Source organism: Etheostoma cragini, chromosome 1, assembly GCF_013103735.1.
Source record: "Etheostoma cragini isolate CJK2018 chromosome 1, CSU_Ecrag_1.0, whole genome shotgun sequence".
Classification (NCBI taxonomy): domain Eukaryota; kingdom Metazoa; phylum Chordata; class Actinopteri; order Perciformes; family Percidae; genus Etheostoma; species Etheostoma cragini.
This window is the reverse complement of record NC_048407.1, coordinates 17,701,521-17,725,049: the sequence shown is the minus strand read 5'-3', so window position 1 is coordinate 17,725,049 and position 23,529 is coordinate 17,701,521. Positions and strand designations below refer to the sequence as shown.

At 38.4% G+C, this 23,529-nt stretch overlaps 1 protein-coding gene across 14 annotated transcripts in view; it reads right to left on the bottom strand.

The window, feature by feature from the left end:
* Positions 1-3,110: 3,110 nt before the first annotated feature.
* Positions 3,111-23,529, bottom strand: part of plekha7b (pleckstrin homology domain containing, family A member 7b) — a 66,493-nt gene continuing 46,074 nt past the window's right edge. For 4 of the 14 annotated variants that reach the window (XM_034893266.1, XM_034893915.1, XM_034893971.1 and 1 more), the window contains 19 exons: positions 20,994-21,077; positions 20,420-20,554; positions 19,480-19,533; positions 18,753-18,836; positions 16,668-16,739; positions 15,421-15,501; positions 15,124-15,273; positions 14,476-14,577; positions 14,099-14,210; positions 13,705-13,916; positions 12,740-12,943; positions 12,538-12,652; positions 12,324-12,415; positions 11,344-11,565; positions 9,784-10,011; positions 8,809-8,942; positions 8,325-8,473; positions 5,908-6,060; positions 3,666-4,302 (listed from right to left, as the gene is read on the bottom strand). In XM_034893266.1, the coding sequence (XP_034749157.1) occupies positions 5,921-6,060; positions 8,325-8,473; positions 8,809-8,942; positions 9,784-10,011; positions 11,344-11,565; positions 12,324-12,415; positions 12,538-12,652; positions 12,740-12,943; positions 13,705-13,916; positions 14,099-14,210; positions 14,476-14,577; positions 15,124-15,273; positions 15,421-15,501; positions 16,668-16,739; positions 18,753-18,836; positions 19,480-19,533; positions 20,420-20,554; positions 20,994-21,077 (2,370 nt within the window). In that variant the 3' untranslated portion in view covers positions 3,666-4,302; positions 5,908-5,920. Of the gene's footprint in view, positions 3,122-3,665; positions 4,303-5,907; positions 6,061-6,611; positions 6,619-8,324; positions 8,474-8,808; positions 8,943-9,783; positions 10,012-11,076; positions 11,566-12,323; positions 12,416-12,537; positions 12,653-12,739; positions 12,944-13,704; positions 13,917-14,098; positions 14,211-14,475; positions 14,578-15,123; positions 15,274-15,420; positions 15,502-16,667; positions 16,740-18,752; positions 18,837-19,464; positions 19,534-20,419; positions 20,555-20,993; positions 21,078-23,529 lie in introns of those variants that run through there. The other 10 variants (XM_034893351.1, XM_034893759.1, XM_034893431.1 and 7 more) reach the window with 10 other exon arrangements.

The window sequence follows — 23,529 nt, the reverse complement described above, 5'->3', positions numbered from 1 at the left end:
TAGAATTACTATTCATTATATAATTTTAGACTTTAACCCAAGCTACAAATGATTGGTATGTAATGGTACACATAATCACATAAACATATGTATTATTAAAACTAAGGAATATCTTTAATTCATATCTTTATGTTCATATATTCTTAATGTAGCCATCTCAAGAACATGTGCTGATGAGCAGTCACACCTTTGATTTTTACTTGTATTAAATTTTAAGCATTGGATTATAGACAAGTGATGGAATTTGCTATATTTTTATCTAGCAGCAGACCTTAGCTCAAGAGGCGGCAGAGAGTTCTGGAAAAAAACATTTTGGCCGCTCTGCCCTTTTATGCTCATGACAATAAGGAAAATAAGTGACTTGAAAAAGGATAGATACGGTACATCTCTGTTCTAAACCTGTCCTTTCAGAATATAAATTTAGGCTATACTGATCTTTCTTTGTGAACAGTTACCCAGCTCACATAGAAGTATTGTTCTGAATGTGTTGTGTGCTCGAGAAATAGTGTAAATGTACGAACACACTGAACGGCCATCAGTGAGAGAATATTGCCAACAGTACCAACCGCTGACACGGTCCAGTTGTAAAGGGCCGACGTCCACAAAACCAACACAATTTAGTCGTTATTGAATGCCAAGTTATGCAATTGACTCAAACTGTATTTGCATACATGCAAATCGCCTCTCTCCCAATTGGACTTGCAAAGTGGGACGCTCTGTTCTCATTAGTTGACCCAAATCTCTTAGTTGTAACTCTGGATTTCATCAAAGTTTAGTCAGGATCTAATACTTCCTTTCAAGTTAACAGAATACCACTGATTAATCATGTTGAAATAAGGAGTGCAACATGCTAATTCTAATTATATACTTATCAGGGACACCATCATACAGCCCCCGCCAACAGTACTACAAATACCAACTCTGTAGTACTTGCAAATACACCAACTATTTATGGTACTATATGTAACGTATTTCTAAATACTATGTTACTTGAGGGTCAATCAAGAATTTGGTTAGGTGAAAACTTCTTCTTCCTTTATAGAAAATTACACACAAGTAGGACTTTTTGTTTTGCAGCTACAACCTTTGTGTTTTTAAGTATTTCATCAAAATGCATCTCATATTTCGGCCTAATCTAACAGTTACAAGATGATTTCTTTCTTATTGCTGATGTATCTTTAAAAAAGACTGATGGAATGGATGCATCACTGTGATGGTGCACTGTAGATCTGTGGATGCATTGGTAGCCTTTTCATTTGAGTGGCTGAACATAGTAAATTTCACTGAGATCAGTGTGTGCACGGAGCTTCTAGAATAAAGAGGAGGCTCAGGGGCGTTTGGTTCATTTATAAAGCAATTGCTTTTATGTACAAAAAGCCTAATTCACTGTAGGTATTGGAAAAACCTTCCGTTTTAGGGAAATGAGATTAATTCATTGTTTTATGTTACACTGCAATTTCTCAACACACACTTAATCATTTATGTTGAAAGAATTGTGTTTTCTTACTGTTTAATGTATTAAGCCGCTAAACAGATTATTCAATATTTAATATTTTTTACATTTCCATCATCTCCCAAATGATATTGTAAAAACCCTTGAACTAAGATTACACAAAGGCATTGTTTTAGTTATGGAAAATAGTTAGGTCAATGTGGTGCAGCATAACTGTTATTCTGCCTTCTCTCTTTTCTTTTTATAGCATGCACGCACGTTGGGAAGAATATTCAGTGATTCATAACTCTTCAATTATTCAACAAATCACCATTCCATTTCTTACATATTAAAAGATGTACCGTATGTGGAGCTTGAAAATGATAAAACAGCATAAAATACTATTTTGAAATCAAAGCACCTATTGCATCGGCTCCCTTGGTTTTGTATTTGTACAATTGGACTACAATCTGGATCCCCACAGTGCGCAAAGGAGGTGCCGGCTGTGTTTCAACTGTAATCTAATCCTTAGACATTCACAGCAAGTAACAATGATATATATGTGATGGAAATATGTATCACTGGCAATCCCCTGTCAGGAGAAAACTGTGAATATGTTACAAGTGTAGTGTGTAGTGCAATGAACAATGTAGACCTGAGAACAAGGCCAGACTCCTCAGCAGGGTCTCAACAGGCTCTTCCTTTCTACATAGACCTGGCAAAAAAGTCAAAGTCAAAGCTTTAACCTTAAAAGAGTCACTTTTAACATTGACATGAGCTACTTATACTTTTGTGATTTTAAATGAGATATTAAATTTACTGTTGCTGACTTATTCTCTTTTATTTACTTCAACAAAAACGACTTTCTAACAAACATTCCTGTCGGGAAAACTGAGCAGTATGTTTCGTAGTCTCTCTGCATGTGAAAAAAAGCATCTCTGAATCCAGTAAGTATTTAGTTAAGGATTAATGCGGGAGGCCTTGATTGCGTTTAACAGAACAGGACCCAATTAGCATAATAGGCCTTATTTCATTCTCTTTGAAGTCCAGAGCATAGAATAAGAAATGTATATGAACCACCAGCCAAACGTCAATACAAGGAAATGCCACAATCCTCAGTGGAGGGTCTTGGGTGAATTTTTGCAGAAGGAGGGAAAAACATCCCATTTTATTGCAAAATAAGCAAAACAGAGGATATGATGGGTCTTCTAGCCACCAGGGCCAGCAGGCGCAGTGGGGCCCCGATCCTGGAGGAGAGATAGAGGCAGAGAGGATGTGGCTGCTGAGGGAGGTGCAGCCTTCTCTCTCAGGTGTTTTCAAAGCGTACCACGATGCAGACAAGTGAAAGTAATTACTTTCCAATTAAAGATAAAGATATCACTTGGGAAGGAGCTGCAGCACAACTGCTCACTATCAGACAAGCAAAGGAGGGCGTGGGCGCATCTATTAAGTGTGTGGATCACATCCTATCAGCGTATTCATGATAAATGTAACATGATAAATATTTGTGTTGAAGACTGCATACTTTGGTTATAAAAGCATCGTCACACTTTCTATTGAAAAACATGTTTCTATTTGAATCAGAAGGTCAATACATGTATTTCTTAAAGGTTTCTTTTACAATTGCAATTGAGAGTTCATGATTTAAAGATATGAATTCTGTACTTCAAAATCCAGAGTTATTAGTATCTACCTTCTTGGTTGAAAATACACTGAATTAAAAATGCCCTTTTGAGATGGAAAAAGCTTTGAACTTAAGAAACATTTCAAGAAGCTTCTCTTTTTTGTATTGCAAGTTCACCTCCTTTGAGCATGCCATAGTTTGGTTCCCTTTTCAAATAAAAGAATGGAGTTTAATAGGTCAAGGCAATCAATGTGGAGGTTCAAAGAGAATCTTGGAGCTATGATGAATGCACATTTTGTACTTTTCCTTTCTACATGATTAGAATAAAGAAACGGTCAATAAACCCATCAGTGAAGTTTCTATTTTAGGTTAAAAGTTAACCATTGAAAGAAAAGTTGCCATTCTTAGTCTAATTTTTCAATCAAGTCAATTACAAGGCAATGTAAGCTGTGTCTAAGCAGAAGGTCATAGATGATTGAATTTCCCTTTGAAAGGCATAGAATTTTGGCTGATGTGATATTGTCACCTGAATCTACAAGGCATTCAACTAGTTCAAATAAAGACAAAACATAAATTAAAATAAATAAATACATATGCGATTAACCATACATTGTGTTAATATCTTTAATATTAACATTTTTATAAATTTCCATTGTGCAACCATCCCCAGTCACACAGAAAATATGTTAGAGGTTATTTTCATCCTGATGTCAGCAAAAATAAAAATTCATTTTGGCAAGCTAAAAGGAGACTGGCAGTGCTACAGGTACATACATATGATATTTCAAGTGGTTTGGTGTAAGAATATGATCTGAGTTTTGACAAAAAAATACTACCCTCATGACACATTTTGTACCTTTTGTTCTTTACATTCTGTGCAAGTTCCCAGTTGATATCACACCGCAAGTAAAAGCAATTAAGTCATATCTTGAAAACATGATACAGTGTACAATTCAAAGTGCAATAACATTATTATTATGATAACATATGATAACATTTGTTGGACACTTCCATAGTTAATGAGCACAGCAGCTCCCGTCTTCCATTTTCCTGTCGCTTTTAGGCAAGTAGAAATACCTTAACGAGTCAATGCTTTGTGAGCCTCAGAGAACAGTATAAATGTTAAGTACAGTTCTTGTACTTTTGCATGGAAAGGTCCCAAAAATCCCTCATCCTCTTTTCTTGCAGAATGTAGTTGTTTGTTGTCATTGTGGAATAGCACCTAAGTGTCCAGAAATTGCTTGAGCTGATAAGAGAGAAAAAACAAAGTACAAGAACAGTAAATATCAGAAAACAAGAAACCCATGACAGCAGAATATATTAAAATGAAATAACACCAGAGTTTTTCTTTTTACTGTTTGGAGACACAAATGAATGAATAAAAAAGGAGGCTCTTGCTGCCTTTTAAGAGATTCTTCCTTTCCAATCACTAGACTGAAAACACGTGCAATGTTAACACAATATTCTTTCTTTAAGAATGTAAGTCAAGTAAAAACCTCATACTAACCACATTAAACATTATTAAAATGGAAGGTAAAAAACAATCATTTTTAGATATTATCACATGCAATAAAGAGATGCCACACAGATGTGAAAGCCAAAGATTGAATAAATAAAAAATGAGTAAACAGTCCTTTGTGCATTTTGTACATTCATTGTGTAAAATCTTCTAATACTCTTCTTTGATGTGCAAAATACAGTGTATCACCGTTTAATCACTTTTGTGAAGGTTGCACAGCTACTGGTAAGTGAACAGTTATATAGACACACTACAATTGTTAACAATACAGTAACTTGATAACCACAGATAGGGATATATGGGCGCTGTATTTCTGAATTATTTCTCTTAAAATACTTCCATTAGTAGAGCCTTTGTGTCATTCCGATCTTTAGTGATGAACACAAAACTGCTTATTGGCAGAGTAACCTCACAGCCCACATATTAAGAGCAGAACTGAAGATGGGAGGGGAGAGTAGTGAAAAGATTTGTGAAAAATCAAACACAGTACAACAATACACAGTAAAGCATGCAGTCACACAAGTTCTCAAGGAATGAAGATTCCTCATAGATAATAACTCATAATATGTCATGCCAGGCTAACAAGAAGTCATTCTTGCTCTCTTATGACATGAACGCCGCATGATACAAAAAAAGGTCAAAGGTCAAATGCAACCAGATGAACACTTGATTATTTTAGGCATGTGTGCCAATGTGCTGCACATTTCCTAATCTTAATCCAGAAATGTGTTTCTCACCTATCCACGGAGGGTTAAAGGTCATAAAAATATATGAATAACAATTCAGAAACTACATATTTGTCATTTTTGGTTAATGGATGGAAGTGTTTTTAATAAGGCAGCAACATGACACAGACCCTCTTTTGTTGGTTCACATTAATAACAATGATATCTACTGTGTTTTGCTGATCGCTGCCAGGCTACAGATGGGGAGCTAATTGGTGCTGTGAATGCAGCTGTGCCGACTACTGAACTGTCAAGGTGCTAAATCAAAAGGTGTCTCTTTGTTAATTACACACAATACTACAAACAGTCATGTTCGTTTCTCAACCATCCATAAATATTTTGGCAGTGGTACAAAAAAGAAAAAAAGAAAAACAATTTACACACAATTATCACAGTGGGATGAGCAGACTGCCTGCAGATGTTTGTTTTGATTATAATGGGAGCAGAGGCAGGGCTTTCCTAACCTAGACAAAATGTGTTTCCTACAATCACAGGAGAGCAGTAAGCATGCAGTGAGGTGCAAAGCACACATGAGCCCTGTGTTAGAGAGAATTAGGGAGTCCTTAACATTAACATTAGCACATTAAAACATGCAGTTAGGCCTTACTTTATTTCTCGGATTAGACAAACGTGTAGTGAATTCCGTTGCTTAGAGGAGAAGGAGGCGCCAAAGATACAGTAGAAATGGTAGTAACAGGAGGAAGAGGAGGCGGAGGAGGGGGTGGAGGAGGAGGGGTTGGGATGTTAGCCTCTGGTGGAACTACGGAGGAGAGGACAGAAGGAAAACACAAAAGGAGAACACAACATTGGTTTATTAGTCGAATGGTCATTCTTGGGACAGTTTAAAGTCACAATGAAGGCTGAAACTGGTTGAGAACCACGTAAAGTTTTTTTTTTTTCGAAAAGGAGACACAACCACACTTACACTTCCTGTGTTCTACATGGAACTGTGGGTGGGCAAAATAAAATCTAATATCACTGTATCACTGACTGTTTGTTTCTGGAATTCCGTTTTTAAGTAGGAATGTCTATGTTTTTATGCCACCACACCAGCAAACAAACGTCCTTTTGGACTCAAGGACAAACGGATTCGATTTGGCTGATCAAAGGTCAAGGTCACTGTGACCTTACAAAACAGATTTTTGGCCATAACTCAACGCTATCTGTGACAACATTACCCACGAGTGTCTCATAGGATAAAATGATGAAGTAAAGACGTATATATCCAAAGGGTCAACTTCAATGTGACATCTCCAGAAACACTTTTCTGGCTATTAGTCAATCCCATCACTCAGGAATTGAACGGGAAACATTTGGTCTGATACTGAATTGGTGACATTATTCTTGAAGCTGTGGAGATTAATCTGCCACTAAATTTCCCAAATTAACTAATAGATTTGTCTATAAAATTTAAGAAAATAGCGTAAATGCCTGTCATAATTTCAGATTTTTTAAATGTCTTGTTTAAAACCCCAAAATATTACTGTAAGTTAAATGTCACCCACAGAAAAGCATTCAATTCTTTCATGTGAAAAGCTATGCAATTATTAACGATTACCAAAGTAGTTGCAGATTAATTTTCCGTCATTAAAGGTGCCCATCTCTTATTTAGGAATGTGAAACAATCCATAACTGTACACAGAACAAACATAACATACATGCAAACGTAGGTGCTGTTGTTTTTACCAGGTTTTAGGTGTGTGCTGATGAAATATTTAGTGACTTAAACAATTTCATGTGCCGTGTTTTGTCCTTATGAATACCAAACAGTGACTAAATTGAAGGTATTTGATAAGAAGAAAGTCAAGTTAATATCTTTTTCACCATTGGTCATTTGAGACTTATTGTGATCTGTATGCAGAGGTGTGATGTGTGAAGTGCTTTATTTTTATTTTTAACATTTAAATATTGAATTGGCCTACAATAGAAGAAAGCAATGAATAGTTCAAGAGGCACTACAAAAGGAAGTTTATTTGATAGATAATTAACATTTTGTAGATAATTTAATTCATTTCAATATGCCTGACGAGTAATTACAAAAAATACCAAATTAGAATAACAAATTCATCAATCAAAAACACCTTTTTAATATATAACACATACTTGCAGTGCTGCGTATTCCTGCTTTTATGCTGGCATTATTGAAGTCTCTCATGCATAATACTGTGAAAAAGAGTCTTCTTTTAATTCAGGGATTTGAAAGTGCATCTGCATACCTTACTTTAACACCAAAGGGAAAGAAAGTCATTGATTCAGTCTCCGCTGACAAGATGCCACCAGTTATATTCTCTGACATTTCTTTATGCTGGAAATAATGTTATAATTGTTGACTTTGCCTCACTGTGCATATTAAGCTTCCGTACACGCTGACAGCTTGTGTGTTACTGTGGGTGACAGATGTGTGTGTTAGTGTGTGTGTGTGTGCGCGTGCGTGCATGCATATATGTGTGTGACTGAGGCAGACAGGCTGACAATCTGCTGCAGCTACAGTGAAAATGAACTTGCCTGTCTGCTGTAGAGTATGAAAGAGATGAAAAGTGAGCGCAGTGTCTTTTATGCAGGTTCAGAGCTACGTTCAAAGCAGCAGCACTGGTATGAAGGAGAGTAGAGTTTGACTGGGTCATTGATCAGCACACAAAATTGCCTCATCAAGCTATTCCTCCCCAGCCTGAAAGATTCTACATGGATTGCAATTAGTGACTATCTGAGCTCCTAAGAAGGAATAATGTTCAGTTATTAGGAAATGAACAGCCCTATTGCTTGACTCCGCACCTTAAACACCTTCTCATCTCTACTCCGCCAATCCTCTTTATCCCTTATTGAACTAAAAGATGTCAATTTGATGCCGGAAGAAATTTTACTTGGTGTGCTTTTTGCTTTTTTTGGCAGATACAGTAATTATTTCTGTAAGTGTTTCAGTGGAAAAATCATTTTTACACCCTTTAAAAGCAAAGATGTATGACCTACAACAACCTATAGGCTCAAACAAAGAGAAAATAATTGGAAATTGTATAAATGACCAACCTGTGACTAGTTTACTCTTGAGCGAGGCCTCTGAGGCGAGAGCGTAGGACATGGTGATGATCCTCTCCTGCTCCTGTAGAGCTGAGTCAAGTGTCACTAGCCCAACCTCTGGCTTGTCCACAGTCATGGTGGGTGCAAGGTTTTGCACACTGTCCCGTGCACCAAAAAATCAAACACCAAATTGACAACACATAATGATGATGATGATGGTAATAATGTGGAAATGCATTGATTTCTGTAAGGGCGTTCTCTTGCCACCTTCAGGGATGTCAGAGAGGAGCCTGATCTACAGCTGGGAGGTGGTGGGAATTTAGCTTGCTTAAGAACAGGTCTCTAGGGTGAATGATTGCCAACAAAGGGCTTAAACTTTAATATTTTGGTTAAGCTGGTTGTTTGGCAAACTACAAGGCCTTGCTGAAACTCCAGACTCAGACATTTATCAGCAACACTTAAATGCAAAATCACTCATTATCATTTTATTTACCTGGACTTTGCCAAGATGCTCTTGATACGCTCCACCTTACATTTACGATCCTCCACCTCCTGCGGACTAAGCGGCTCCTCAGGCTCTGAATCCACATAGCGCTCTGGGATCAACACTTTCTGAGGCTTAGAAAGCTAGACAAAACAGATATAGCGTGTGTTTAGGTCTGAGCTGCTTCATCATCATTCTTGCAACCAGGTCCTCCTGAAAAGTCTATCTACTTGCACAGATGAAGGATATGCAGCCAAATACATAATTCACTAAGCCAAGCCCAAAACAATGGGTTAAACTGTTACACTGGACATTTACTGGGTTAAAACAGCAAAGAATATCTGATCTAACATCATGGACCAGACAGAATTTAGGCTAATAGGTCAGGTCTGTAAGCATGGATTGCGACAATATTTTATTCAACAGATCATAATTTGTAATTTAGAGAAATGTTAGATATCTGTCTGTTTTCCTTCTACATCATTTGTCTGCCTCACAGAATAAGCCCCAGTCACCTTGACAAAAGGGGTGAATAAAATCTGCGATCAAGTTCAGCCTGAAAGTCAATGTACAGTATATATCATGCAGGATAACATTGTGGAGGAAATAGTTGACTTTGTGCTGCTTATGGAAGCTTGTGGACTATACTGTTCTAAAGGTTTTATTTTTCATTTAACTTTACTCTCTAGCTTGATAGAGGTTGAGGTTATCAGTTCAAAGCTTTTGAGGAATTCATGGTATTTTCTTGAATTTCTGCATTTAGAAAATATAATAAATAAGTCAAACACCCAAATCATTTTTTTAGTCAGCTCTCATTGTCTAAATGCTGTTGAATAAAAGGAGGAATCCTTTGTACTTTTTGGACATTGGTTACACAAACTGCAGCTCTTTTTTTTACCTTGATTGAGCATGATGTTTTAGGTAATATTTATGTATTGACATTAAACTCAGCTGTATTTCTTCACTGAGACAAAGATATCTTACCTCTTTGTTAAGGTCCAGGTCATAGTCTAGTGGTTCCAGATCGACCTCATGGGCGGGAGGGGTTGAGGCCGTGGAGCGCAGGGTTAGCCATTCGTCAGAGTGCGAGCGGGGTCTCTCTTTGTGCTCGGGAGGTCTTTCCTCTCCCTGAACGCTCCTAACTCCCTGTGCCTCCTCCCCTTGAACAGCCCTCTCGAGCAACTGCAGGTCAAACTCCTGCTCTCTCTTCCACTGCACAACGCACAAAGGAAAAACATAGACTGTGAAACAAGTTATAGGATGCTGACATCATGCACTTATGAATTAAATTTGAAAATGCCTTGTTTAACTTAATTTAATGTAATAAGTACTGTACAACACACTATTTATCGTAGGTATGCTACCATGATTTTAAAGTGTGCAGAGAAAGAGAGAGAGAGTGTGTGTGTGTGTGTGTGTGTGCGCGCGTGTGTGAACAGGTGTGAAAAAGGAAAAAAAGGAGCATGCATCGATTGAGTATGCATGCTTATGCTCTCTAATCTAATCTCTAAATTCTCTACAACAGCGATAAAGACTGCAAAATGTCACTGACACAAACCGGAAACATCATTTAACTCTTAACTGATAAAAGTTTCCCCAAACACAACCATACTGAATGTAGTCAGATAAAAAAATATAATAAATACAAAACACATGGCAATATAAGTCCATTATAACATGTTTATTTATTTGCAAGCATTCACATTTGAAAAAAGGTTCTTCTTATAACTAACCATTAATTAGCAGATTAAGAAACTGAGTAAACACCGAAATCCCTTTGACTAATGTTTTGATATGAAATGGATGTCATAAACATTAGTATTGTCTAAATAAAAGGCTTCCTCTCACAAAGACTGTGCTAAATGGGATATCAGCAGGCCCCATTAACCCTCAAAACATCTTTCTCTTCATTCAAGTGAAGAAAAAGCAAGAACAATGCCATGATTAAGTTGAGATGAATAGCCTTAAATAGTCCTTTCTCATTGTAAGTCAGTGATTTGGTCAGTAAAAAATGAGTAGGCACTTTTTTTCTCTTACTCTCTTTCTCTCTCTCACACAGCCGCCCACGCACACAAAGCACACACCACTGCTAAAGAGTAGAAAAGAGAATGGTAGTATGGTAAAAAGACTAATAGGTTAGGGTCTAAAAAAATATAATGGTACAGAAAAAATACCTAGAAATTGATGAATGTGAGGGGTGGATGGCATGTAAGGCTTGTGTCTAAGGTAATTATTGTGTTATGTGTTTGTTAATGCCAATGTTACTAGTTTTATTACTATCCTTCTGTGACATGTCAAAATGTCTGCCCTGAAAAAGGCCTATTACAGCAAAGTCTGAGAACAACATGCATGAATTAAGCCGTTAGAGCCACTCAGTCAATTACTATACTGCACTAATTGAATGTATTATTATTAACTTTGTAGTGTCGGGAACTGAGACAGACTACACTGAGTAAAGCCACGCATTACTACTGTAGATCGCCAGTCTCGGTTTGGTTGTTGTCATGCATGAGAGTGTGCCGTGATACTGTTCTAGTAACATACTGATCCCAAGTCTGCTGAAAGTGGGCGTGAGGATGAGGAAAAACTGCGCGAGGATGGAGAGGTGTGGCGGTCTCCGTGGCTCAGGGTCCGTTTGCGCTGGCGGACGAGGGCCTTCTGGTGCCTCTTCATCCTCTCCAGCTGTTCATCAGCACTCATCTTCCCCCTCTGCTGCTGCGCCGGGTCCCCGGAGTACAGACGCTCCAAGGCACTTTTTGGTCTCTCCTAAGAGGAGTGGGAGGAATGAGAGAGGATAACATGAGCAAAAGGTACAACAGAAGGCAAAGAAGTGGAAGAAAAATAATAACAAACCTAAACTGAAGGCAAAAGCTAATGTTAGTTTTCATAACTAAGACATTTCTGAGGTTGTAACTAGAGCAGAGAGAGATTTAGATACAAAGTGTAAATAAAAACCTGTTTTTGTCCCACAAATGCTTATTTCCTGCGGTTGCTCCTGTTTCCTCCCGCCATAAAGACTTGTATAGATAGTGATTTTGTATTTGGCGTGAATACTAGGTAACATAGCACTCACTGGCATTATAACTGGAGGCGGTCCCCGGGTGCGGGACTATGGCTGCCGACTGCTACTAATTAGTTAAGACTGGGTTAAATGCAGAGGATACATTCCTCAAATTTATACTTGGCAAATAAAGAAAAATATAATTAACCCCGTTAAAAAAAAAAAGCATTGTATACTGTCAAGTCTCTTGTGCAGCAATTACAACATGATCCTTCACTGACTTAACACTGAGGAAGACTTCTAGCTAGGTTTGATAGAGGACTTTGGAGAGCGAGAAGCATTAATGTGATCTCCAAATATCAAAACATTTAACTCTCGATTAATGAATTCATGAATTTCAGTGATATCATCTTGAATTGAAGGTGTATACTACTATCTCTGTGTTCTCTTATCCACCGCGTTAGGTGTCCACTTTTGATTCACTCCATATTTTTTTTATTTTTTAGTTCATCCTGTGCCTCACCTTCACGCCAGTAGCTGAGGCTGCTCTTCGGAGGGTCACATATGAGGAGATGCTAGAAGACTGATTTAGCCTAAGCGAGGAGCCAGCCACTCCTGAGGGAAAGCCAGCAAACATTAAAATACCGTTCTCGACTAAGCAATATAGCAATTTTTTTAACATAATAAATATGCTACAGCTAAATAAATCTGTTCTACAGGCTCTATCATTCACATACCTCTGCTTGGTAACGTCTGGTAACCGGCCTGTCCTGATGCTACTACGGTGATGTGGCTGGAGCCGTCCCCAGCTCCCATAAGCTCTGGATCGCTCAGGAAAGGCCTAATTTCTACCTGTGATTCGCAGACAAAGATTAGAAACAGATGAGAAACTTCAATTTAGATCTTTAAGCAGCACAAACACATAAATACTGAATGTACCTTACTGTCTCCATTAGTGTACTGGCCAATCTCTCTGTCCCTTTTGCGTTCATCTGACTGTCGCTTAAGGCCGCGAACCGAAGTGTGTCTGATGACAGTTGTTTCCCGCGGCAACGGGGGCACAGCAGGGGGATGCTCATCAGGGCTGTAGAGCTGAGGTAGAGGAGGTCTGGGAGGCACATCTTCCTCACCCTGCGCACAGAACTGGGAACTGTTAATTACTAATTAATACTTAAAATGACAAACAAGCAGCTACCTCCCATTGTTCTGTGACGTCAGTCCTTCATATAAGACCACAACACAACTAATATCTAATGCTACATACACATTTGTGGACACATTCTCTCCCCTTGTTTCCTGTCCTCCAATGAAGGCAAAAATGGCAACAAAAGTAATCTTTAAAATAACAAAACTAGAACTATAAATAGATAGTGATAACATTATTAGTTAATTGGTCATCATTTATCAGTTGATTAACAGAAAATTCTATCATTTTCTTAAACAATTAATCGTTTGAATCATTTAATGGCTACAAATGCTAAACATTCACTGATTTCAGCTTCTCAAATTTGAGGATTTGTCTCTCAACTGGAATAATCCTATGGGTTTTGTACTGTTGGTTCTCTAAAACAGGAAAACACGAAAGAGAGAAATTGGGATTTTTTTACTTTTTCTGACATTTTCTCAACTGAACAACAAATTTATTGATGGAAAAAAGAATTAACAGAGTTTTAATGAAAATATTCGATAGTTGCAACCCAACTAGCGCTGAAATTGGAAACACTGTTTTCTGTAAGGCATCATGCGAAAGTTTTTACCAATCACAGTTGGTTACACAAGTAGTGATGGCATATTAAAAGTGTGTGTAGTTCAGCTACACAAACTGCATAGCTCAAAGACTGTATGCAGCTTTAGTTTTCATACAACATTTTTTGTAAAAAACTGTTTTTGCAGTGGTCGCTCACCCATTTATGTCCACTGGTAATGGTTGCATCCGCCCAGTGGTGTAAGGGCTGATGACTAGGGCTGGAGGAAAGGGTGGGGGTGTGGCTACTGGGGCTGAGGTGGGGGCTTTGCTGCTGCTGTTGCTGCTGGAAAAATCGCATCTCCATAGTAGATGGGCTCCCAGATACAGAAGGCACTGATGACGCCGACACTGAAGGCACAAATTTCCTCTCTGGGGAATATGATGTACATGAAGACGTAACATGAATAAACAAACGCTGTAAAGACAGTGCTTTCTTTTCCCATGGGAAATGTTCAAGGCATTAGTATTGAGTGTATTATTAAGAACTGTATTGGTGAGATAGACAGCAAATACAATTAGCTGTGTACAGATGAAAGCTGCAGTAGTTTCACCTGGGTTGGTAACAGAGGAGATAGTGACTTTGTAGTTGGCTTTACTGGTACTGAGGCCTGCAATAACATCCTCAATTCTCCACAGCTCTTTTCTGATCTGGACTTTCTCTTTCTGCTCAAGAAAAACACAAATCTACATATACACATATTCTTTTACACACTGACAAATGACTTGTGTACCAAGGGAACGTAATCTATTTTGCCAAAATACATTTTATAATTGGAAGCTGCTCGTCTGAACAGAGATCAACCACACATAATTCTTAGCTTTGTCTGTGCATATAAAATCCGTAGTCAGTAACTCATTCTCACACACACCCATCCATGAGAGTGAATGACTGCTTGTGTGTGTTACCAGAGATCACTGAGCCACAGACCTGAGAGAGATCGCTGCGGTTCATCTGTCCCTGCAGGGCCGACTTCAGCCAGTCCACATCTCTCTCCAGCCTGCTGTACTCATTCCACGCGTTCTCCATCTCCTGCAAAAAAACACAGAACACACTCCATGTAATAATAAGACAAAACACAGCTTTCAGATACAGTAATCACCTCATGAGCCAATGCTTCTTTTCAAACTCATCTTTTTTGTCATTTTAACTCTAATCCTTAACTAATATTTTAAATGTCAATAAACATTTTGGCTAATTTTCAGAGGAACAGAGAAATGTACTTATGAGTTTATTTGTGGCCTCAGTTTTGTCCCAAGCACTTATGTTGAAAGTCACAGTCAACCTGAAACATTGTGCAAGTTGCAGAAACCAACCAAAGGGAACAGCTAAAAATAGAAGTGAACATCTTGTTTACAGCCGATAAAAACACTTACTTACTTACAGATACTCCAAATGGTAGCATGCACTTGTATATACCAGTGAAGACAGTAAGTAGTTTGAAACATAGCATGTTACCTGTCAAACCTAAATGAACTATGTTGGATGGGCCACATTTCATGTTTAAACAAATAAGTCAAAGAAGTGGCATTTTCCATTATAAGCATAGTCAACTTGTGAGAGCAGCATATGTCTTACTGTGGAGACTTGAGATATTTCCGCCCTGATGTGCACCACATCCTCTTGTAGTAATTTCTGCTGATAGGCAATCTTCTCAGCATGAGCTGGCTGAGCTCTGTACTGCTCCATCTGCTGGTGGGAAACATCCAGCACAGACTCCAGCTTGTCCTAAATAGGGACATGAGACAAACAATCATACCACAAGAAGCATTTATAGACTTCACTAATACACCAAACAGGCAGAACACACATATAAATACTTTACACATGCAAAAGACAAAAAGCTAATTCTCTCTATATGCATAAAACAAAAACCTTGTCCTCCTTCAAAGTGCGTATCCTGGCCTCTAGTTCCTGTAGAATCTTGTCTTGTTCACACAGTCGACTTAATTTCACCTTGACAAAAAACACATATTGAAACAATAAGAATGCAGGAAAAAAAAGAATAAAAGCTACAATTACCTCTCTTTTTCTTATAACCCTCTAATAGTACCACGTATAGTAAAGACATAATGCAACCGAAAAACAGGAGAGATAAAACAGTGACTGGCCTGATGAGATTCAGTATGTATTTACAGCAGAGGTTGACTGTTTAATTCTAGTCTTCGTTCGACAATATTGTAACAACGCAGCCAGATAAGATGAATTGATCCTCTGCTGCCATCTTCGCTATCTGTAAACATGTCAATAAGGCTCATCTATGTAAAAAGCCCAGAGGAATTCCTCTCATCAGCCCAGCGAGAAATATCAAAAGGCTCTATACTGTCTAGTTTGGGGGAGAGATCTGGTGATACCCATTATGAGTAATCATAATCAAAAATCCATATTTTCAAATTCACTTTTGGAGAAAACCGTGTTTATTGAGAGCGACATATTTGTTTTCCCAGAAATGGGTTATGTGTTTATGAAAACAACATAAGACTGCCTACTTCACAGTCTTTCTCACACAGTAATTTTTTTCTCAGATCTATTTATCATTCTGTTCAATTAATAATTAAACTGTTTTTATTTTGCTGCCGTATATTGTTGTTTTTAATTGCATGAAATATTCATTGTTCAGACAATTTACTGGCAATTTCTTATAAATTGTTAAAGTGGAACAATGCTAATGATGAAAAGCCAGGACATCCATCTTATTTACCTCTATTCAGCAGAAAACAAAGAATGAGAAATGTAGGGTCAGGCAAATCAAACTGAAAAATTTAACAGCTCAACATCTAAAACTCCCATTACATGTATTTTTCCCTTTAAATTGCAGGGAGGAAAATTAAAGCTGTGGTCGATACTCTCAGGCCCTCCCTGTGCAGTGTAGATGGGTGTCCCCACAGTGTTGCAATGTACATACGTTCTCTTCCCTCTGCAGCCTCTGTTCACCACAACTTAAGAACACACACACACAAACCACACTAAAAACACAGTAAAGTCAGACTAAAGTCAACTGCATCTCTGTAGTGGATTGTAAGCAGTTGTAAATGGAGATCTTAAAGAAAAGGAAGAGATAGATAAATAGGGTGCTTATCGTACTGTTTCTTTAAATCCTGAGAACATAATGATACACTTACATCAGCATCACTTTCTGCTATTTTCACAGGCCTTGATGGTCTTTCTGTTTTTAAACTCTCCCGTCCAGTAACCTGAAATTCCCAATAGCCACAAATAAAGTAAAATGTTTAATATTAGTAATCAAATTACATATTTTGAAAACCTTTGGAACTTTAATACTTCCAGTAAAACAGATACAAACAGCTGTGTGGATTTTCAAAATAACGCAAGACTGCTACACAAATCAATCTGGATGGGTCTAGATAAAATGATCATGATGGGGAGGAAAATCAAAAAAAAGCATGAGCTGGTACAACAAAACTTTGTGCAGAAGTGCAACAACATTAATGCAGAGAGTTTTTGCATCTTTTTATTCGGAGGAACAACCCCAAAGCTGCTCTTTTCTGGCTCCTTATTAATTTAAGTAAGTTAAAGAACCAGGCATACTCTATGATTCATATTGGTTTACATAGGAAAGATGTAAGGTTAAACTAAACTTTAATTTAAAAAAATTTTACTTCAAAGAGCTACAATGTGTCACATGGGTAAATGTTAAACCAAAGGGCCTCTAGTTTCACAATGGCAGTATGTTTTTGCTGGCAGAAAGAGCAATGACAGTGTGGGCAAGTGATAAGAGATGGAAAAGTGGTGATAATGAATAATAAAGAGCTGTGTCTGTGCTCCATCAACCATGGCGTTAGGATTATCATGAACCTAATTACAGTTTAACAAAACTTTGTTTTTCTGTGTGCACCGAATTGAATGGCAGTCCACCTTGTAGTTGGTGAGATATTTAACTCTTGACCTAAGTAGTGGACTCACTAAAGACAGACAATGCTTTGCTTTTGATCCGTGCCACTAGCATGACTACTTGCATCTAAAACAGTATTTAGTTTCTTCTTAGTTAACCAATTTCATTACCATTTGCAAAAAAAGTACCAACTAAATAGTGCTGAATTATCAAAACAATAAATAAATTGGAGTGTTTGTTTTCTTACTTCTATTATATCCCAAAATAGACTTACAGTAATCCGTATCTGGTTGGGTTTAGTTTCTTTACAGTGAGCTTAATATATTTTCTTCTTCAATTCTTCTTCTTCTATTCTTAGAATTTATGTAATTTATAACATCACTATTATGAAATACTGTTACAGGGTCTTACATTTTTCTGTAATCAATTCAATTTTTGTTAGAAGTGACCTTATTATATGTCTCTCTTTTGCTCTCAGTATAATAATACAGGGACTGTCAATCTGTGCGTCCTATCACGAGGTTCTCCGGATAACAGGGCAGAGATTTGTCTGCCCCGTTATCTGTCACAGTTAGTAATGCATGAAGCTAAAAGTGTGGGTGGAATATTCATAACACACACATCAGGATCCCCACACCCAGGACAGCGTTAAGGATCACTGCGGATAGGAGAGTCAGTTAAAGGAGCATTCCACCCGTCTTACATGTCAAAGTCAATTACTAGTCATGTGGAGTACTACACAGCCTGTGAGAACAGTTTTATAATGTATTCTGTGGTTCAGAAGGGAATTTTGTCAAGTCTGGAAATAAATAGTGATCACCATGATATTCTAGCTTTGTGTTGGAAACTACAAGTTTGTAAAAGAAAGTTTTTTGCACTTTTTCCATCAAGTTCTCTGACTTAACATTGTGTAAGTGCAATACTAAGTTTTTGTAGCACTCTTGCAAGACCACGATGAACACACACAGCAGCATGTTATTGTCCGTTTTTCGGCCGCTACAACAATGAAACTAGAGGCCCTAAAATGTAAGTTGTCATACTGCCAGTATATTTTAGAAAGAGCACCATTGGGTCATCTCTTATACTTTAACAAGCACAACAAAGGCAAACTGAAGATATAAAACAGACATTCAATACATTCACAAATGCTTAAGAGCATGCAAGGAAGCACTTTGCCATTCCAACTTCCTCCCCATTATCTTAAATCCCATTGCAGTGTTGGCGTATCACGCAGTGAATGATCAGATCAAGGAATTCATGTACAAAATCTTGCATAATTTTCAGGGGATGCATCACATTCCTTTTGAAAAGCAGTTTAATGGTCTGTTTCACTTTGTATGCACACTGTCCTTACATTCCAACAGTACCCCAAACTCTGTGGAGTGGAGTTTTCAAACACATTGTGTACTGAAACGATCATCGGGTCAATACTTTGGATCTGTTTTAAAACAGGAAATGGAGAGGAGTTACAGGATGTAGTGTACATCGGTAGATGCCCTCCCTCCATTTCAAAACACAACCCAGATTTCTAACAAATGCATTATGGTATTAAAAACATACAAATCAATTCAAATTTTCTGCAAGTGTGTAAAGGGAACATATGCCAATAGCTAGCTAACTGAGGCTAAAGCTTGCTCAAATACAGCAGTAATAGGCCTTTGCAGTTTGTCTGTAACACTCACACAGGAATTGGAGTTCACATGACTAAGCTATTTTAGAAATTCAGTCATGTGCTTATAAAAACTTCAATTCCCATCATGACGAGCTTAACATCAACATGTGTTAGGATGACATAACTGCATCACACCACTGCATCTGAAAGTACTGTACTATCATCCAATGGAGAGCTATGTGAGGAATTGAAGATCAGTCACATTGGACTATTTGTTGGATATACCAGAATATGAATTAAAAACAATAATTTCTCCTTAAATGGATAATTTACATAATAAGAAGACAGTTAAAAGACATTATAAGGAGACAGTAGAAAGCACAGCACAGAACAGAGGAAAGACAGGAACTGGGAGGCATGGAGAAGAGAATGAAAAGGATAAAGTGCCATTTACTTTTTTGGGGCCCACCTTCAGATCTAGATACTCCAGGTCCTTCTTCAGTTGTATGTAAGTATCATCAGCCTTTGAATGAGCAGTGGAGAGATAAATCATTTGAAATGAAGCTGCAAAGGGGAATGGGTGACCAGATGACTCCTAAGGCCTTCATTTGCTGTTCAGGCTATGCTAACAAAACTTTAATTAACTTGGTCCCAATTATAGTTTACTTTTCTACCTCTGTATTTTTTATCTGTAGTTAGTAAAGCCAAACTGTAATTAGGTTATGTTTTAATTTTTGAACTGGTTTAATGCCTCATGTTTGACCTCATACATAACTGCGCAACACAGGTCTTGTGGTCAAACCGAGTATTTACATTTCTTCATAAGCATGGAGGATGAGCAGAGAATGGTTGAATGTTAGAAACTGGGTGGGGTTGTCATTACTGAGCACCGATGCAGCTTCACTGTGGTCTGCTAGCCTCCCAGCAATGCAATTTGTTAACAAGCTCATAGAGGAGACTGTGGCCTGATGGCTGCTTCAGAATGAGAACACTAAGGGACAAAGATTGATCAGAGCACACAAGAGAAAAATGTCTTCTTGTGGCGGTGCAAGCTTATACATTTATCAAAAAAGGAGAGTATTAAATGCAGGCACAGTTGACAAGCAATATGCTTAAAAAATGGTATTTTACTTTTTTAAATACAATAATAAGCTTTTTTCAGGTTTTGAACCAGGCGGATGAGTGACAACAACCATAAAGACACTAATCTGGACAGTCTGAAGTCGAATAAAGCCCATGCCAAAATGGTTGAATAAACAAGACAACCAAGCAACATCAACAGACCACACAGTCTTATGAATGACAGGGAAGTAATGTATGGGATTGGCTGGGGAGAGTGGGACCACAATGCACTGGTAGGGGTTGCAGTGTGCTGTGGAGAAGGTTAGGGAAGTACAAGGGCCCCTGACCTGCATGCTGGGGCCCAGAAGGCCGTTGTGCTGGTGGTGCTGCAGGTGAGCGAACGCATCACTCGGGCTATGCAAACCAGCCATCTTGGCCTGGTGCCTCCGAAGCTGAATGAGGAGCAGAGTCAGCTCCTCTGGCTGCAGCCAAGCCCGGTTTTAGGGGCCGGAGGCCAGTGAAAGTGCAGAGGGACGAGAGAATATACTTAAGAACCATCCAGGCAGTACAGTGGCTGAGCTACAGTAGCTGAGACTTGGAGGATGATTTATTGTGCTATCAGGATTGTCTGAAGATAAGGGCCATCAGAACTGATAACACTAAAACAAATATTGTGTGGCATAATATTTAAACCAGCTTTATAGAGGTTGACAAAATCAATCAGCTCCAGATTCTACATCTTGATACTGTCACTGAGATAATTCTTAGAACTCTAATTTTGGGGTGAATTATTTCAGTTTGTACCTGGTTTGGCTGTTCTAGGCTACTAGACTGGAAAGCTATGTTGATACCGTATGACAGAGATATTAAATAATGAAACCAAGTTACTTTATGTTGTTAATGTGATAAATAGAATCCTACCGTTTTGCCATGCAAGCTGGGTGCACTGACAGTGTGTGTGATGTAGCCCATGGCAGGCATGGACCTTCTCCCTATTTGGGAAGTCTGCAGAGAAACATAATTCATTAACTTGTTATTACAGATCATATAGAGTCAAATCAAAAAGAATGTCTAATTCACTAAATAATCTTGTGTTGAAAGTAAGAGTTAGACCACTCTATCACACTGAATCCAAGTTAATTCATTGCCTCCAAGTCTGCAAACAAATTTGACTTCACAGCAGATTTATTTTTTCATCTAGCCCTTTCTCCCTTTCATCACTTCAGCTCTTATTCGAAACAAGGTGTGCCCTGAGTTTTAGATGCTACAGGGCTTGGGAAATTTGACATTTTTGCTTAATACACAGAATTAGCGAAAACCAGGCCCACTACAGAACCTTAAAAGCACACAAACAACAAGAGATTTAATTAACTACACATAAATTATACTAAACCTGCTTTCTTAAAATAACATTTGTTTGCTACCAGCAAGAGAAGCACTGTAAGCCATTCCCACTGAGATTCCCATGCCACTATTTTTTGCTGTATAATAGGTTTTTTATTTAAATGCGAGATCAGAAGAAAGAGACCGCTGCTGATGTTTGAGATACAGTAGAGATGTTTATAGGGTGTTGAGGAGCCCTGGGCAAATTGGATTAGCTGCTAATAAAACATACGTCTTAATGTTATTCCACAGAGGTATACAGATCGCTATTACTTAAGCGCACTCCAGCCATAGAGCATTATCAGCCTCAAAGAGGCTGGATGCACCAAAACTAAGTTCATTGCAGACTAATTTTAGTTTCCATAAACATTGCTCCCTTGGATCGTCTTGCATAGTCACTGTGGCTCCCTTTGTTGAAAATGTATCTTCCTCAGAAGGGTTTTTCATAATTGTGCATCGCCATATTTTATGGTTATAATTAGTGTCTTGACACTCATGTGAATGATGGAGGAAACAGCGCATCTGTGACACTTTGTTTACTTGTGTGAGGCCAACGGGTTGGTTGTGAGGCTTGTGTGTGTTGGCAAATGTGGTGATGGTTTGGCGGAAGATCTTTTCACATGTGGAGGGTGTGGTGGGAAGACAGCACAGGGTGTGGATGACAGGACGGCCCCTCGCTCTGTCTCCTGCGGCGGTGGTGGTGCTGTCTGAGCGTTACGACAGTTTGGGGAATGGCAGAGTAGCAAGCTTTTACTCACACACGCTCACACCACCTGTGGAGAGGGCCTGGGTGTGGACTGTGTGAATCTGCAAACGATTCACATTAGCATCAAAGAGGTTGGGAACCTTCTCAGGCTCCTCGTGTTAATCTTCCCATGGTGTCCTTGTGAGCTCACAACCTCCTTCAAGTCGACATCAACAGATACCTCAAATCCACTATCCAAAGCTACCGTGAGAATGAGACTTTTGTCATTTGGATCACTACATGTGAATCATCAAATTTTGCTTCAGTCCCATGCCAATGACAGACTGCTGACATTTACTGTGTGCCAGTATTACAACGTTGAAGGACCAATGACTGAGTATCAGCACATAAATTCATCAAGGGTAGGACTTCCATCTATCCATTATTATACATGTATACCCATTTATCCTGTGCAGGGTGCACCCTGGACTAGTTGTCAGTCTATGGGGGTGGGACTCCAGTTAAAATTGTTAACCGAAACATATGAAGTAAATCCCTCCAACCGAGTGTGACAGCAGTGTAGCACATTGGGATAGCACATTGGGAACAAACCTTCTGGTGTCCCTAGCGGATCGCCACTCCTCTATGCCAGTTCAAGGGCTTCCAAGTCACACTGAAGAGATAGGGCTTGCAACTAACAATTATCTTTATTATCAATTAATCAATTATTATTGTGTAGAGAATGTCGGAATTAAATAAAATGCAAATCACGACCAACCTGAGCCAAAGGTGACATATTCACATTGCTTGTTTTACTGGACCAACAGTCAAGAACTCAAAGATATTCAGTTTATAGAGATATGAAACAAAGTAAAATGCAGCAAATCCTTACATTGGAGAATTCGTAACGACAGAATGATTGAGGATTTTCTTAAAAACTTAAAACTTCCCAGGTAAATCTTGTCCACCACCACTTACTTGGCCAATGTCCAGTACATGTACAGTACAGATTAAATAAAAACTTAGTTGACTGTTAATTTTTGATTTGGAGAGAAGCATTGTGTCAGACAAATGTTACTGAGCGACCGGGACATGTTTGTGTTTCCACTGCTAAAAGAAATAAACTACACCGACCATGTTCATCATAATGAATGATTATGTCAGGCAATGCAATGAAATCACTGTTCTACTGTTTGTGTTTTAATTTTTTTGAATGACAATGCTTTTTGGTCTGTTTTCTATGGCATGGATGCATGAGCTATATTAGCATGCAGCTACATTGACAATTTGTTGACATTCATAAATTAATATCAAATAAGACCAGCATCAACCCTTTAACCTTTTCTTAAGCCAATAAAAATCGTCTTGGGTGGCGCGAAGCTCCGGACG